We start from the raw sequence: 15,447 nt of genomic DNA, 5'->3' as shown, positions 1-15,447 counted from the left end.
TAAAACCCATGGACTTTCCATTCATCTAGCTGATGGAACAGCCATTAAGTCAGGGCCTGTTACCCAAGAGACTGTTCCAATACCCGTTTCCATCTCCAATTCTCATCAAGAACTGTTACGCCTAGATATCATCGCTTCACCTATGTTCCCCATAATCCTCGGCATGCCATGGTTACAGGCCCACAATCCTGACATTAATTGGATCACGGGTGAGGTTACCTTTTCCTCCCCATATTGCCAACAGTCTTGTAGACTTCAGAACACTCAGAAGAATCCTACCCTGCTCTGTTTGAACACAGATCCTAGTCTACACCTTTCCATCCCTTCTGCATATCATGATTTCTTAGATGTATTCAGCAAGCAGGGGGCAGAGGTCTTACCCCCTCACCGGGCCTATGACTGTCCTATCGAATTACTCCCCGGTGCCGAGATACCTTTTGGAAGAATATTTCCTTTAACGGAAGTGGAACAAGGGGCTTTAAAAGAATATATTGATGAGAATCTAAAGAAAGGTTTCATTCGTCCATCCACGTCTCCAGCAGGTGCAGGTATCTTCTTCGTACAAAAGAAAGACAAGACCCTCAGACCATGTGTAGATTACCGTGAGCTGAACAAAATCACTGTAAAGAAACGTTACCCTCTTCCTCTGGTACCAGAGCTGTTCCAAAGACTTGGGACAGCTACCATATTCACTAAGCTTGACCTCCGCGGAGCCTACAATTTGGTTCGTATTAGGGACGGAGACGAATGGAAGACCGCCTTTCGTACCCGTTATGGACATTTTGAATAACTTGTGATGCCGTTTGGGCTGTGCAATGCTCCTGCTACATTCCAGTACTTCATCAATGATGTTTTACGAGACTTTCTAGATCTGTTTGTTATCGTCTATTTAGACGACATACTAATTTTTTCTTGTTCCCTTGAATTCCATCGCAGGCACGTCAGAAGTGTGTTGGCCCGGCTTCGACAACACGGTCTATATGCAAAAGCTGAGAAATGTGAATTTGAACAGGAAAGTATTCCATTTTTGGGGTTAATCATTTCCAGCAAAGGCATTAAGATGGACCCTCTAAAGGTCTCTGCAGTACTAGACTGGCCAGTCCCAACAGATAAGAAGTGGATCCAGTGATTCGTTGGATTCGCTAATTTCTACCGTAAATTTATTAAGGGGTTTTCAGCCATCATCACACCCATCACACAGCTAACTAAACAGGGAACAAGTTTCCACTGGTCTGCTGAGGCTCAAGAGGCTTTTGAGACTCTCAAGGGCCTTTTTACCTCTGCTTCCGTGCTAAAACATCCAGATTCCTCTCTGCCATTTGTACTAGAGGTGGACGCATCCGAAATTGCAGTAGGGGCAGTGTTGTCCCAAAGACAACGAACTAAGGCCCTGTTATATCCTGTGGCCTTCTTCTCTCGTAAATTGTCCACGGCAGAGAGAAATTATGATGTAGTTGACAGAGAATTATTGGCTATCAAATCCGCGTTGGAGGAGTGGCGCTATCTGCTAGAGGGTGCCGCTCATCCAGTCTTAATTTTTACAGATCATAAGAACCTGGAGTATTTGAGGTCTGCAAAAAGGTTGAAGCCACGCCAAGCCAGGTGGGCCCTCTTTTTCTCCAGGTTCTCTTTTCATGTCACTTATCGCCCTGGCTCCAAGAATACCAAGCCTGATGCCCTATTCAGGATGTTTCATAAGCCCCAAGTGGTTTCCCCTCCGGACACCATTTCTTTTGCTTCAGGGAGATCTGCTTTCCCGTATTAGACAGGCTTCCGCAGAATTGGGGTCTTCCATTAGGCCAGAACTCCAAGTTAAGGATGGGTTATTATGGCACGAGAATAGGATTTTTATACCTGAAGAACTACGAGTTTCAGTACTAGAACTCTGTCATGACCATGCTTTGGCTGGGCATTTTGGAGTGGCTAAGACTACCGATCTGGTACAGCGTACCTTTTGGTGGCCTCAGTTACGTGATGATTGTAGGAGATTTGTTGAATCCTGTACCACCTGTATCAGAAACAAGGGGCACAGGACCAAGGCATGGGGTTTGCTAAAGCCATTACCTGTCCCAGATAGGCCGTGGAAGATACTGTCTATAGATTTTATTGTGGAATCACCTCCGGCTGGGGGTTTCACCTCAATTTTTGTCATAGTAGACCGGTTGTCGAAGATGGCCCACTTTGTCCCAATGAAGGGCACTCCCTCAGCTACAGAAACGGCACAGGCATTCATTAGAGAAGTCATCAAGCTCCATGGGGTACCAGTTAATATCGTTTCAGATCGGGGGGTACAGTTTACCTCCCGATTCTGGAGGTCTCTATGCAAAACATTGAAGATTGAACTCTCATTTTTATCTGCTTATCATCCCTAGACAGAACAAACCAGACTCTTCAACAATATTTACGCTGTTTTTCTTCATTTGCCCAGGATGATTGGATTTCTGTTCTTCCATTGGCCGAGTTTGCCTACAACAACTCTATTCATTCCGCTATCAAACAAACCCCATTTTTTGCAAATTATGGTTTCCACCCTTCTTTTATGCCTAATTCTCTTCCAGAGTGCACAGTACCCGCAGTTCAGGAGAGGTTGGACTTCTTCACTTCCAACAATCAAGTTTTGCAGGAGACCATGACCAGGACCCAGGAGTATAATAAAGCAACTTTTGATAAGAAGAGACGAGGTGAGCTGTTACTTACACCCGGGGATCAGGTATGGTACAGTAAATCTCAGGATGGCTTGCCCATCAAAGAAATTGGGTCCCAAGTTTCTTGGACCATTTCCTGTTAAGTGAAGAATTAATGAGGTGGCATACGAACTTGAACTTCCGCATGCTTTGGCTTGCGCGCGCGTTCACGGGTGCTGTCACACACGGGCACGCGCGCGCGCACTCCCGCCGGCTATTTAAACCGGCCTGTCACACTCCATCCCCGCTGTCTGCTCTACAGCGTTCCGTGTGCCTTAACCTGATCTGACCTGTGTATTCTGCTATCTGACCCGGCTTCCTGTTAGACCATCCTGCTATCCGCCTGCACCAGACCCTCTTGGCTTGCCTGACCATCCCTCTGTGTTGTCCCTGGTACCTCTGCTGATCGACCGATACCGACCTCTGGCTTGTTTGACCACCCCTCAGTCTGATACCTGTATCCAGCGTTCCAGTCTACTACCTGCTGCCTTGTTCCTGGTTCCAGTCCAACATTCCAGTCTACTACCTGCTGCTTTGTTCCTGGTTCCAGTCCAGCATTCCAGGCTACTACCTGCTGCCTTGTTCCAGGTTCCAGACCAGTCCGGCTTACTTACCTGCTTACTTACCTGCTTCCTTATCTGCTGTGGCTCCGGGTCCTCTCTGCAATCCAGCTTCCTCTTCAGCTTCTGGACCCAGAGGGTGTCACCATTCCTGAACTTCCGGTGACTGTCGATCCTGCCAGGCACCCATACCACTCCTCACTCCTGGCCTTCTGTCTCCATTCCAGAGGAACAGGAGTGGGAGCTGTAAGGGAGGTCCTTCTCTGCACTACGGGCTCACAACCTACCAGGTACGTGACAAACTGTAACCAGAAACAGAATTGACATGAACTAAATAACTAATCCCTTAAAGCAGCTGATGTGACTCTGTGCCCTCCTGGGCATTGTATGAATAATCAGGATTCCACTACAGGTCAGACTTCTTGTCACCGAGCCTCACACATTAGTATAAACACAGGACACCTTCTCACAATAGCAGGAGCTAATTACAATAAACAATACAAACAGTGATCCCCCCCCTCCTCAGCCTAGTAGGCAACAAACTAACAAACTATAGTCTGTCCGGCTCCTACCCAGTTCTAGAGGCCAGTGTGATCAGCTCTCTCAACTAACATGTTGAGTTCAGAATCAAACAAACCAAGAATAGTCTTTACATATATCCTGGGAGATATTTTGAATGAATATTACTGTCCCATTTTAAGTAATCCAAGATATATTTTCTCAGTCACCCTGTGCCCAAAAATGACTCCCGTCACAATACTGAATGGTGACCTTTGGCTCCCACCCAGGTTTGATATGCTACACCAATGCAGCCCTCTTCAGTGCAAAGGTCTAGTGCTGATCTTCCACCAGGCTGAGCGGTGGAGCCGGGACTGGCAGTAAGAAAGCGCTGTATCTGGGTGCCGGGAGGAAGCACTGGGAAGTGTTACTGGATCTATGTATTTTTTTTTAAATAAAAGAGGATTTAATGCTATGGTGTCCCTTTTTTCTTTTCCTGTAGCCTGCATGATGAGAGCAAGGAGAAGGAGATATTAAAGGGACCAGCCCTGAGCCATCGAAGGAGTGGTGGATGACCCTAGTGGATACGAAGTGGAGGAATTCTGGAAACCTTTGTTGTTTTCCAAGTTGATCCAAGGCTGAGTGGGTCAAACCATCTGGTGAGTGAGGAGTAAAGGTGGAGGACAGCCATGTGGTGACGGACAGTGGAAGAGAGGACACATTGAATGAGCACTTTTATTCAGAACACTCAAAGTGGACATTTGCACTTTTAGAATTTATGAGTAGCAAGGTGCACTTTTTGGAGAAAATTTTGCATGGTTCTCATTGTGTTGAGAAGCCCTTTGAAAGAGACCCTGTCACCAGCAGTGATCATAATCTGGTCTCCAGCAGAACAGCTGATCCCGGGAGATGACACTCATTGTGTCCCTTCATCTGCTATGTGGATTATCTCACCTGAAAATAAATATGGGGACCAGGAAGTCAGTGAAATTTGGGTTCCATATACTTTCCAGCAAGTCAGAGAACACCTCATCAAAGTTCTCCTTCCATTCTACTCTCTTATTCAGAGGATAGAAATTACCTGGAAAAAAAAAGAGACTCTGAGTTATGTAACAGAGCAAAATCTACAGAATACTAGAATGATATTAAAGTGTCACCAACCACTTCAGCCCCAGAAGGTTTTACCCCCTTCATGACCAGGCCATTTTTTAAGATACGGCACTGCGTTACTTTACCTGACAATTGCGCGGTCGTGCGACACTGTACACAAATAACATTTATGTCCTTTTTGTCCCACAAATAGAGCTTTCTTTGGGTGGTATTTGATCACCTCTGCATTTTTTATCTTTTGCACTATAAACAAAAACTATTTTGAAAAAAAATATATATATTTTTACTTTCTGCTAAGAAACATATCCAATAAAAAAAATGTAAAAGATCGAATTTCTTCATACTTTTAGGCCAATATGTATTCTGCTACATGTTTTTGGTAAAAATAAAAATCCCAATAAGCGTATATTGATTGGTTTGCACCCTACAAACTGCGGGATATTTTTGTGGAATTTTTATCTATTTATTTGTTTTTACTAGTAACGGCGGTGAGCCCGACATTGTGAAGGAGAAATCTGACACTTTTTTGGGACCAGTGGCACTCATATAGTGATCAGTGCTAAAAATATGCACTGTCACTGTACTAATGACACTGGCTGGAAAAGGGTTAACATCAAGGGCGATCAAAGGGTGAACTGTGTGCCTTGCCAGTGTTTTAGTGTAGTATGGGAGGTTCTTTTACTAGGGGAAGGCATAGATCCATTTCCCTCCTTTGCAGGAACACATGATCCATGCCGTCCTTTACAGACAGAACGGCAATCTGCCTTGTTTACATCGCCATTCTGCCTGTGTCCTGAATGACCAGTGGGTGTCGGTGGACATCAAGTCTGTGGTACCCGCTGGGTAGAATCACAGCGAGCCGACGACAGCGCGCACTCGCGCCTACTACCCGGAAATGCAGCATCACATGTATATATATATATATATGTGATCCTGCACAGCACGGCCTCCCTGTAGCAGTAAAACTGTAATAGGGCAGTCGGCACGTGTCTAAACCCACATCATAAAAAACTCTCAATAAATGTTGTATTCCATGCTGTTTATACTCACGCAGTCACTATGGGTTTTGTTTTCTGTATTCTGCAAAAAAAAAACTGGTTGATCCTGCTGTTCTCTATCTCCCCCTTCTGGCCATGTCCCCACGGCAGCTAGGGGTTTTGCAGAGCAGCGTTTCTATGCTGAGCTTTTCCTCCCTATCATGTCTGAGCAACCCACGTGACTATAGAGTCACACATTTGGGCGTATACACAAGGACAGCCCACTCCCCTCCCTCCTCCTCCTCCTCCTCCATGCCCACTAACCAGCTAAACACAATAGGGGTGGGACATTGCATGTAGATTAATGGAGGCTTCACCTCCCTCGTATTCTAAGACACAGGCTGGAGAAGCATGGCACAGCCTGTGACTAACAGAAATCTACCCACGCCATGTTATTGCCAAAAAAAAATTGCAATTAAATTTCAAATCTATATTGATATGACAATCGAAAAAGGTTTGATATTAATTATTTATTTTTACTGTTTTTATTTTTATTTTGAACATGCGACCAGCAGCATACGGGGGATTGTTGTCACATGTACCACACAGCCAGTACTTGCCAGATATTCCTGCAGCTCTTTCAGTGTTGCTGTAGGCCTCTTGGCAGCCTCCCTGACCAGTTTTCTTCTTTTCATCAATTTTGGAGGGACGTCCAGTTCTTGGTAATATCACTGTTGTGCCATATTTTCTTCACTTGATGAGGACTGTCTTCACTGTGTTCCATGGTATATCTAATGCCTTGGAAATTCTTTTGTAACATTCTCCTAACTGATACCTTTTAACACTGAGATCCCTCTGATGCTTTGGAAGCTCTCTGAGGACCATGGCTTTTGCTGTAGGATGTGACTAAGAAAATGTCAGGAAAGACCTACTAGGACAGCTGAAATTTATTTGGGGTTAATCAGAGGCACTTTAAATGATGGCAGGTGTGTACCGACTCCTATTTAATGTGATTGTTTAATTCTGAACACAGGTACATCCCCAGTTATAAGAGGGTGTGCACACATATGCAACCACATTTATTTTTATTTTTAATTTTTACCCCCCCCTCCCCAAAAGATTTCAGTTTGCTTTTCAATTGAGTTGTACAGTTTATATGTCACATTATGTGACAGACCTAGCTGGAAAAGAGGCTTTTGGAGGGGACTGAATGCCAGCCTCCTGCAAACCGATTACGGGTCCTGGCATTTGGGGGGACGGTGCTCTTTGTGAGCTGTATGCCTGGGGACCCTTGAGTTGGCATTACTTTAGATTGAGGTCCATGTCCCCCAAGACAGACAGACTCTGGGGACCCTGGATGTGCCATAGTGATGAGAGTCACTAATAGGGGCACAAGGTGAATGAGAACCCCACTATGATCTGTGCTAGTCAGAGACTCAATGCTGTATATGTGTATATATATATATATATAATGTGTGCTGTCTCATTGTGTTGTGTACTGTTTGCTGTGCTAGTTTTGGGTGGGGCTGTATTCCAATGTTCTATTATGTTTGTCTGCCTTGGATCACAGGATGTGTATTGCATTGGAGGGAGGGGGGGTTCTTTCAACAGCTCTCCCTGCTAACACTGTACTGACCTGTGTGTCCATTGTCATTGGACAGTTTAACCCGCCCTCTTTTCCAAGGGTGGGGGGGGAAGTCTCTGAGTTATTTTATCTGTGTGTCCATGTGTTATAATAAATGAGTTGATTCCTGTTTGAAACCTGAAGACGGAGCCGTGTCTCGTTTTTGGGGTGGATTGTTTGTATGGGTTCCTTGTTCGGGTGATTGAAGTGTTCGGTAGCTGCCTTTGTGTTTGGGTATGAAATGTCCTAAACGACTTTAACCCCTTTTCATACTCGGGGTGTCGTTACACATTAAAAGGTGGAAAAAGTTCTGAAATGATTTATCTTTGTCTCATTTTTTTACATCACAGAAACCTGACATTTAACAGACTTTTTATATTCACTGTATATTGGTTAGTAAAAAAGTACTTGGATGGATTTTTTTATAAAATAATTACAGTACCATCATCCCAATACAGAAAAAGAAGGAACCAGTGGCGGAACTACCAGGGTCGCAAAGGCTGCACTTGCAACCGGGCCCTGGCGTTCGGCCACTGTCGGGGGGTTGCTTGCTGCAGGGCTCTGAGCTGAGAGCGTCTCTCTCATACAGCCCAGAGCCAGCACTGACAGTTCCCAGTTAAAGTAGCGCAGTGCCAAATAGCAAAAATTGAATTGGTCATGAAGGGGGTAAAATTTTCCGGAGCTGAGGTGGTTAACTAATAAATCACACATTTTTCTTGTTGTGTACATCTCTAATTACTAGTACTTTTGGTAGTCAGGGATCAGTGTGTGCGTGTGCATGTAGGATTGCCTAGCAGACCAGTCAACTATCAAACTGCAGTCAGGGCAGTCAGGGCTGGTGCAAGGATTTTTGACACCGTAGGCGAAACCTCATTTTGCCACTCCCATTTGCTCCACCCCCTTTGCCCTGCCCATGTATACCCAACCTTTTTAATGAAGCACCCATCAAATGCAGCCTCACCAGCGCCCATCAATGCAGCCTCACCAGCGCCCATCAATGCAGCCTCACCAGCGCCCATCAATGCAGCCTCACCAGCGCTCATCCAATGTAGCCTCACCAGCGCCCATCAAATTCAGCCTCACCAGCGCCCATCAATGCAGCCTCACCAGCGCTCATCAAATGTAGCCTCACCAGCACCCATCAAATGCAGCCTCACCAGCGCCCATAAATGCAGCCTCACCAGCGCCCATCAATGCAGCCTCACCAGCACTCATCAAATGTAGCCTCACCAGCACCCATCAAATGTAGCCTCACCAGCACCCATCAAATGCAGCCTCACCAGCGCCCATCAATGCAGCCTCACCAGCACCCATCAATGAATGTTTGCTTGCTTCCATTCATTCGGGAGTCGGGACACAGACACAGTCCTCCGCCACCGCTTCGCCAAACTGCAGTCAGTGCTGGTGCAAGGATTTTTGACACCCTAGGCGAAACCTAATTTTGCTGCCCCCTAATTGGCTCCACCCCTGACTCCACCCCCTTTGCCCTGCCCATGTATACCCCACCTTTTTAATGAAGCATCCATCAAATGCAGCCTCACCAGCGCCCATCAAATGTAGCCTCACCAGCACCCATCAAATGCAGCCTCACCAGCGCCCATCAAATGTAGCCTCACCAGCGCCCATCAATGCAGCCTCACCAGTGCCCATCAATGCAGCCTCACCAGCGCCCATCAATGCAGCCTCACCAGCGCCCATCAATGAATGTTTGCTTGCTTCCATTCATTCTGGAGTCGGGACACAAACACAGTCCTCAGCTGCCTGCTGATTCTGAGAATTAGTTGATTGCTGCAGAAGAGAAGAAAGTAGGAACACCAGTGGCCAGGCGCCCTAGGCAGCAGTGTGCCCTAGGTGGCTGCCTAGTTTGCCTAGTGGTAGCACCAGCCCTGACTGCAGTTGGTTGCAAGCTTCCCTGAGTCATGTGTTACACTGAAGCAGGTAATGGTCATTCCCTTTAGCCATCTGTGGTCTGTTGGGAGTCAGAAGTGAGACCAAAGCTGTGGAGATATAATTGCTATCTAACAGTAGAATACCCCTTAGCGGAACCCTGGAGTAGGTCCAAGGATTAAACTTTATCTTCTTGGGCCACCACTGTGTCAGTCAGGTTGGAGCACCACAGAATAGGACTTGGGACAGAGGTGTAACTAGAACCTTCAGGGACCCCATGCAAAAAACCATGAAAGGTCCCCTTGACCACTGGGGCATTTTCCTCTGGTCCTAGGGCCCTTCCCTCTGGGCCTGAGGCCCTTCCCACTGATCCTGGGGCCCTTTACTCCCATCACAAGGGCCATTATAAGCTATAAAGTCACATGACAAATCAAAACACATTCACTTCAATAGCTGCCATGTTAAAACGGAAGTAAACCCATCCATAAAAGAGTTCCATTTGGTTGTGCTCTCAACCAAACTGTCAAACCATCCAATGGCTGGTGTCATAACTGATCACATGTACAGCATCATGGCAATTGTAGATTAAACAGAGGCAAAGATGGCAGCTTCCTTGGCTAAAAACGATAGGAGGGTTTACTTACACTTTAACCACTTCAATACAAGACACTTTCGCCCCTTCCTGCCCAGGACAATTTCCAGCTTTCAGCGCTGTCGCACTTTGAATGACAATTGCGCGGTCATGCTACACTGTACCCAAACTAAATTTTTTAGCATTCTGTTCCCTCAAATAGAGCTTTCTTCAGGTGGTATTTGATCACTGCTGGGTTTTTATTTTTTGCGCAACAAATAAAAAAAAGACCGAAAATTTAGAGGAAAAAAAAAGCTTTTCTTTGTTTCTGTTATAAAGTTTTGTAAATAAGTAAGTTTTCTCCTTCACTGATGGGCACTGATGAGGCTGCACTGACAGGCACTGATAAGGCACCACTGATGGGCACTGATGAGGTGGCACCAATGAGGTGGCACTGATGATGGACACTAATATGCAGCACTGATAGGCATTGATAGGCGGCACTGATGGGCACTCATAGGTGGCACTGGGCACTGAAAGGCTGCACTGATGGGTGGCATTGGTAGGTGGCACTGATGGGCACTGATATGTGGGCACGGATGGGCACTGATAGGTGGCACTGATGGGCACTGATAGGTGGCACTAATAGACACTGATAGATGGCACCGATGGGCATCAATGATAAGGAGGCACTGGCAAGCATTAGTGATGGGAACTGACTGGCACCATTTGTGGACACTGATTGGCATTGATTTTAGCAAAGATTGGCATCCTGGTGGCCATGAGTGGCATACCTGGTGGTCATCAGTGGTGGCAATCCCTGGTGGTCCTGGGTGGGCATCCGCGGGAGGGGGGGCTGCGCTGATAATCAATCAGCGCAGACCCCCCTCTGACAGGAAAGCAGACGATCGGCTCTCCTCTACTCTCGTCTGTCAGACGCGAGTGAGGAAAAGCCAATACATGGCTTTTTCTTGTTTACACTGTGATCAGCCGTGATTGGACACGGCTGATCACATGGTAAAGAGCCTCCATCAGGGGCTCTTTACAGAGATCGGTGTTGCGGTGTGTCACGCCGCACCACCTTTTGCACCCCCACGGGCACGTCGCCTGTTATCTTGAAAGACGGCATATGACCTCCAGTCAGGATAACGGAACCACCGCCTGGCCGTCATTCTGATATAGGCCAGGTGGGAAGTGGTTAATCAATGCGACTCAAGTTCCAGCAACAAAAAAAAAAAAAGGTTCCTGCACGTCTTTTCACACTTTGGTGGGATTTGAGTGTCATAGACTGAAATGTTAAATCACAGAAACTACAAGCAAGTCTCACGACTTTGGGGTCAGCAGTGACAATGGAGCCTTAAGCCTCATATACATTATGAGAATATCAGACGAACGATCGTGCCCAAACTCCTTCTGCTAAACATTTCCTTCCGGACATTGAACAGATTTAGCTAACCCATTGTGCTGCAAATATCCGTACTAGCATTGCAGACACACTTCTACTTCAACATACACACTTCTACATCTTCGCACGTAGACATACAAATGCACACAAGGGGCCGTTGCCCTAGGGTTGCCACCTTTTCTTAAAGTGGGGGTCCGCCCAAAAAAAATTAAAAGCCAGCAGGTACACATGCTGCAGCTGCTGGCTTTTAATAATAGGACACTTGCCTGTCCTGGAGTCCAGCGATGTCGGCACTGCAGCTGATGTTTCCATCAGCTGTCGGGTGCTGCCGCCGCCATTGCGGGTAAGGGAACCCGGCAGTGTAGCCTTGCGGCTTCACCCCGGGAACTCTATTGCGCGTGCGCGAGGCTCCGCTCCTCTCTCCTACTGGCCCGCAAACAGGGGAAAGAGGAGGGAGCCCTGCGGTGACGTCATGGGCCGCGGTCCCCTACGTTGCCCCCTCCTACTTTTTTATGTTATAACAGATCGATGGTTTTTCATTTATTTTCTCATTGTACAATTATAATAACCTGAGCTCTTACTCACCGAGTTGGGCGTAGACCTCTGTTCGCTCAAAGTCATTCATGACTCTAAAGCCTCGGTTGTCCACGATGGTGATATTGTGGGTGAGGTCATAGGCTTTTCTTATCATAGTCATGCTGCCCCCATCCGACTTCTGTCCAGCCTGGGCATATTCTCGAAATGGTCCTCCATGATTCAGGACATACTTACAGGAGTTAATGAAGGAGGATTTACCATGACCAGAGTAGCCAAACAGCTGTAGTAGGACCCTCTTATAGCCCTGACTGCCCAGATCTCCATCATCCAGGCTGAAGGTCTCAATCTTCCTTCTCCACTCCTTATCGCCCATTTCTCAATACCTACAGCTCTCCGCTGCGTTGTCTCTCTCCGGTCCCTCACTCCTAACAAATCCAGTCTCTGCTCTCTTACGTTACATTCTGTTTTTACTCTGATAGGCTACTTTCACTTTCTGTTTCCTTGTTAACTCCTTCAATACCGGGCACTTTCACCCCCTTCCTGCCCAGGTCAATTTTCAGCTTTCAGTGCTGTCAAAATTTGAATTCATGCAACACTGTAACCATATGAAAATTGTTATAATTTTTTTTCGCACCAAAAGAGATTTATTTTGCTGGTAACTATTTACCACTGGGTTTTTTTTTTAAATTTTTTACTAAATAAACGGGGAAAAAAAAACGAAAAATGTTGAAAAAAAATGCATTTTTCTTTGTTTCCGTTTTAAAATTTTGCAAACAAATACATACATTTAGGCTAAAATGTATTCTACTCTATTTTTTTGGTGAAAATACCCAAATCAGTGTATATTATTTAGTCTGTAGGAAAGTTATAGAGCCCACAAACTATGGGGATATATATCTGAAAATTGATCAATCTTGATGTACTGACGGATCTCATTCCTTGAGGCTCGAAAATGTCAGGACAGTACAAATACCCCCCAAATGACCTCTTTTTGTAAAGTAGACAGTCTAAGGTATTGAGTAAGAAGCATAGCAAGTTTTTTGAAGTTAGTATTTTTTTTTCACAATTTTTAGGAAAATGAAGAAATTGTAAAAAAAAATGTTTTTTTTTTTACATACTGTCAACAGTGCAGTACAGAAAAATCAGATGACTGGTGTGCTGGTGATTAGGGACATTGACTGGTGACAGTATGTGCAGAAAAAAAATTCACAAAAAATATTAAATATTTTTTTCAATTTTCTTTCTTTTTTTTTATTACATTTTTTTTTCTTTTTTTAAACATTTTTTTTTAAACACACTGTGAGCAGAGCAATACAGTGTTACCATAGTAACATTGTACTACTCTCGGGAAGTGATCAGATTTTTTTTTTTTCACATACTGGTGTCCTTTTATGAAACTGAGATCAGCGGCGATCCCGAGTCTCACCGCTGATCTCAGCTCATTACCAGTTTATGAAACTGAGATAATCAGCGGAGAACATGTTCTCCGCTGATTATCTCAGCACAGTGAGAATTCACAGAAACGGACAGTTTATGAAGGTGCGATCTCGGCACCTCACTGGCGATCTGTGACAGAATTCTCACTTTCTGATTCACCATTTCAGAAGTGGAGAATCAGAGTGAGAAGCCTGAAACTGGCTGATATTCTGGAGAAAGCAAGAAGTCTTTTGACTTCTTTCTTTCACCAAACAGTCAGAGCACACCTTCCCCACCATTACACACCCCAAAACCAGCAGGATAGGAATTTATAGTGTGTGTATATATATATATATATATATATATATATATATATATATATATATATATATATATATATATACATATATATATATATGTATGTGTATATATATATATATATATATATGTATGTATGTATGTATGTATGTATATATATATATATATATATATATATATATATATATATATATATATATATATATATATATACATATATATATATATAGCTATATATATATAGCTATATATATATATATATATATATATATAGATAGATATAGATATATATAGATATATATATATTTTTTTTTAGATGTTCACGTCTCTGGCTGGGTTCACACTTGTGCGATGCGTGAACCAGCGTGATTCCTGTACGGGTTTTCACATCGCACCTACATTGACATCTGCGCACCACTGCGGGTGTCAATGTAAAGTTAATGACACCCCCAGATCATTTCACAGATCGCAGTGCGAACTATGTAATGGTGTAGGAATCGGATCGCATGGGTGTTCACACCCATGCGATCAGATTCCAGTGCGGACCAAATAAAGGGTCCTGTACCATTTTGGTGCAAATGCAATATGATTTAGGGCCAGTTCCCACTGCTGCGGTGTCCAAGATCGGATGTGATTCGCACCGCACTGCAGTGGAAAATCACATCCGATCTCTGTGCGATGCGATTTCAGCCATACAGATAGTATTTGCATTGCCCTCGGACCAAACTCTTACAGGACCCTTTTTTTGGTCCACAGCAGAATCGGATCGCATGGGTGTTCACACCCATGCAATTCAATTACTGTCCGAGTTTGCAGATCGCACTGCGATATGCGAACTGATTTGGGGGGGTTGTTAACTTTTAGGCCCAGTTCACACTTGCATCACAGGCATCGCATGTTATTCGCATCACAGGCATCGCATGTTATTCGCATGTTATTCGCAGCACACTGCCATTCACATTACATGCGATGTCTGTGCGGTGCGATATCAGCTGTACAGATAGTATGGCTGATATCGCACCGCATTCGGTGCAAACACGCACAGGACCCTTTTTTCTGTTCGGACCAGAATCGGATCGCATGTGTGTTCACACATATGCGATCCAATTCATGTCCGGACTGTCAGTTCGCAGTGCGATATGGAAGCTGAACTGGGGGTGTTGTTAACAATGTATTGACACTCCCCAGCGATTCGCATATGGCAGTGTGAACTGACATGCGAGTCGGTGCGATGCGGGAACCCGCAGTGGATTCGCAGTGTTCTCACATTGCACCAGTTTATCAATTTTTATGTTTAATAATTATTAAATATATTTTATTTTAATTTATTAATAAATATGTATACTTGTATACTTTATTAAAATTATTTTTTTAATGATTATAAATGTATTTTGCATTTATATGAATGGTGTATAGCTGCATTACATATGTGCATTACATTCAATTACTATACACCATTCACATTTAAATAGGGATATGTATGATCTTTAAATATTGATAAAAACAATGTTTTTTTTATAATTAGGTTAATGTATATTGTGTAGGGGGAATTTAACTTTATTATTTTATTAATATGTTGGGGAATAATGTGTGCTGAATTGTGTTAAACTTTTGTATTTTATGGTTCCTCATACTGTAATCCCGCTATATCACACGAGATTATAGTGAGAAGAGCCGTTCTCAGGAGTTCCTGGCGTTTGTAGATCGCTCCTCAACTCAACATGAGAAGCGATCTACACACCTTCATAAACAGGCACTCAGAGGAGAGCGATCTCCTCTGAGAATGCCTGAGAACTGAATCGAGGTATTTTACCTCACTTTCATAAAAGGACACCTATGATTGCTTATACCAGTGAATTT

At 44.4% G+C, this 15,447-nt stretch overlaps 1 protein-coding gene across 1 annotated transcript in view; it reads right to left on the bottom strand.

Moving 5' to 3' along the window:
• Positions 1 to 12,573, bottom strand: part of LOC141148195 (uncharacterized) — a 51,879-nt gene extending 39,306 nt beyond the window's left edge. Inside the window, exons 1-2 of the mRNA XM_073635406.1 lie at positions 11,902 to 12,573; positions 4,697 to 4,823 (exon numbers count right to left, since the gene is read on the bottom strand). Of these exons, the coding sequence (XP_073491507.1) occupies positions 4,697 to 4,823; positions 11,902 to 12,226 (452 nt within the window). The 5' untranslated portion in view covers positions 12,227 to 12,573. The remainder of the gene's footprint in view (positions 1 to 4,696; positions 4,824 to 11,901) is intronic.
• Between the last annotated feature and the right edge of the window lie 2,874 nt (positions 12,574 to 15,447).

The sequence above is a fragment of the Aquarana catesbeiana genome, linkage group LG06, assembly GCF_042186555.1.
Source record: "Aquarana catesbeiana isolate 2022-GZ linkage group LG06, ASM4218655v1, whole genome shotgun sequence".
Lineage (NCBI taxonomy): Eukaryota > Metazoa > Chordata > Amphibia > Anura > Ranidae > Aquarana > Aquarana catesbeiana.
The sequence above is the reverse complement of the archived record's forward strand: the minus strand, read 5'-3'. Positions and strand labels throughout refer to the sequence as shown.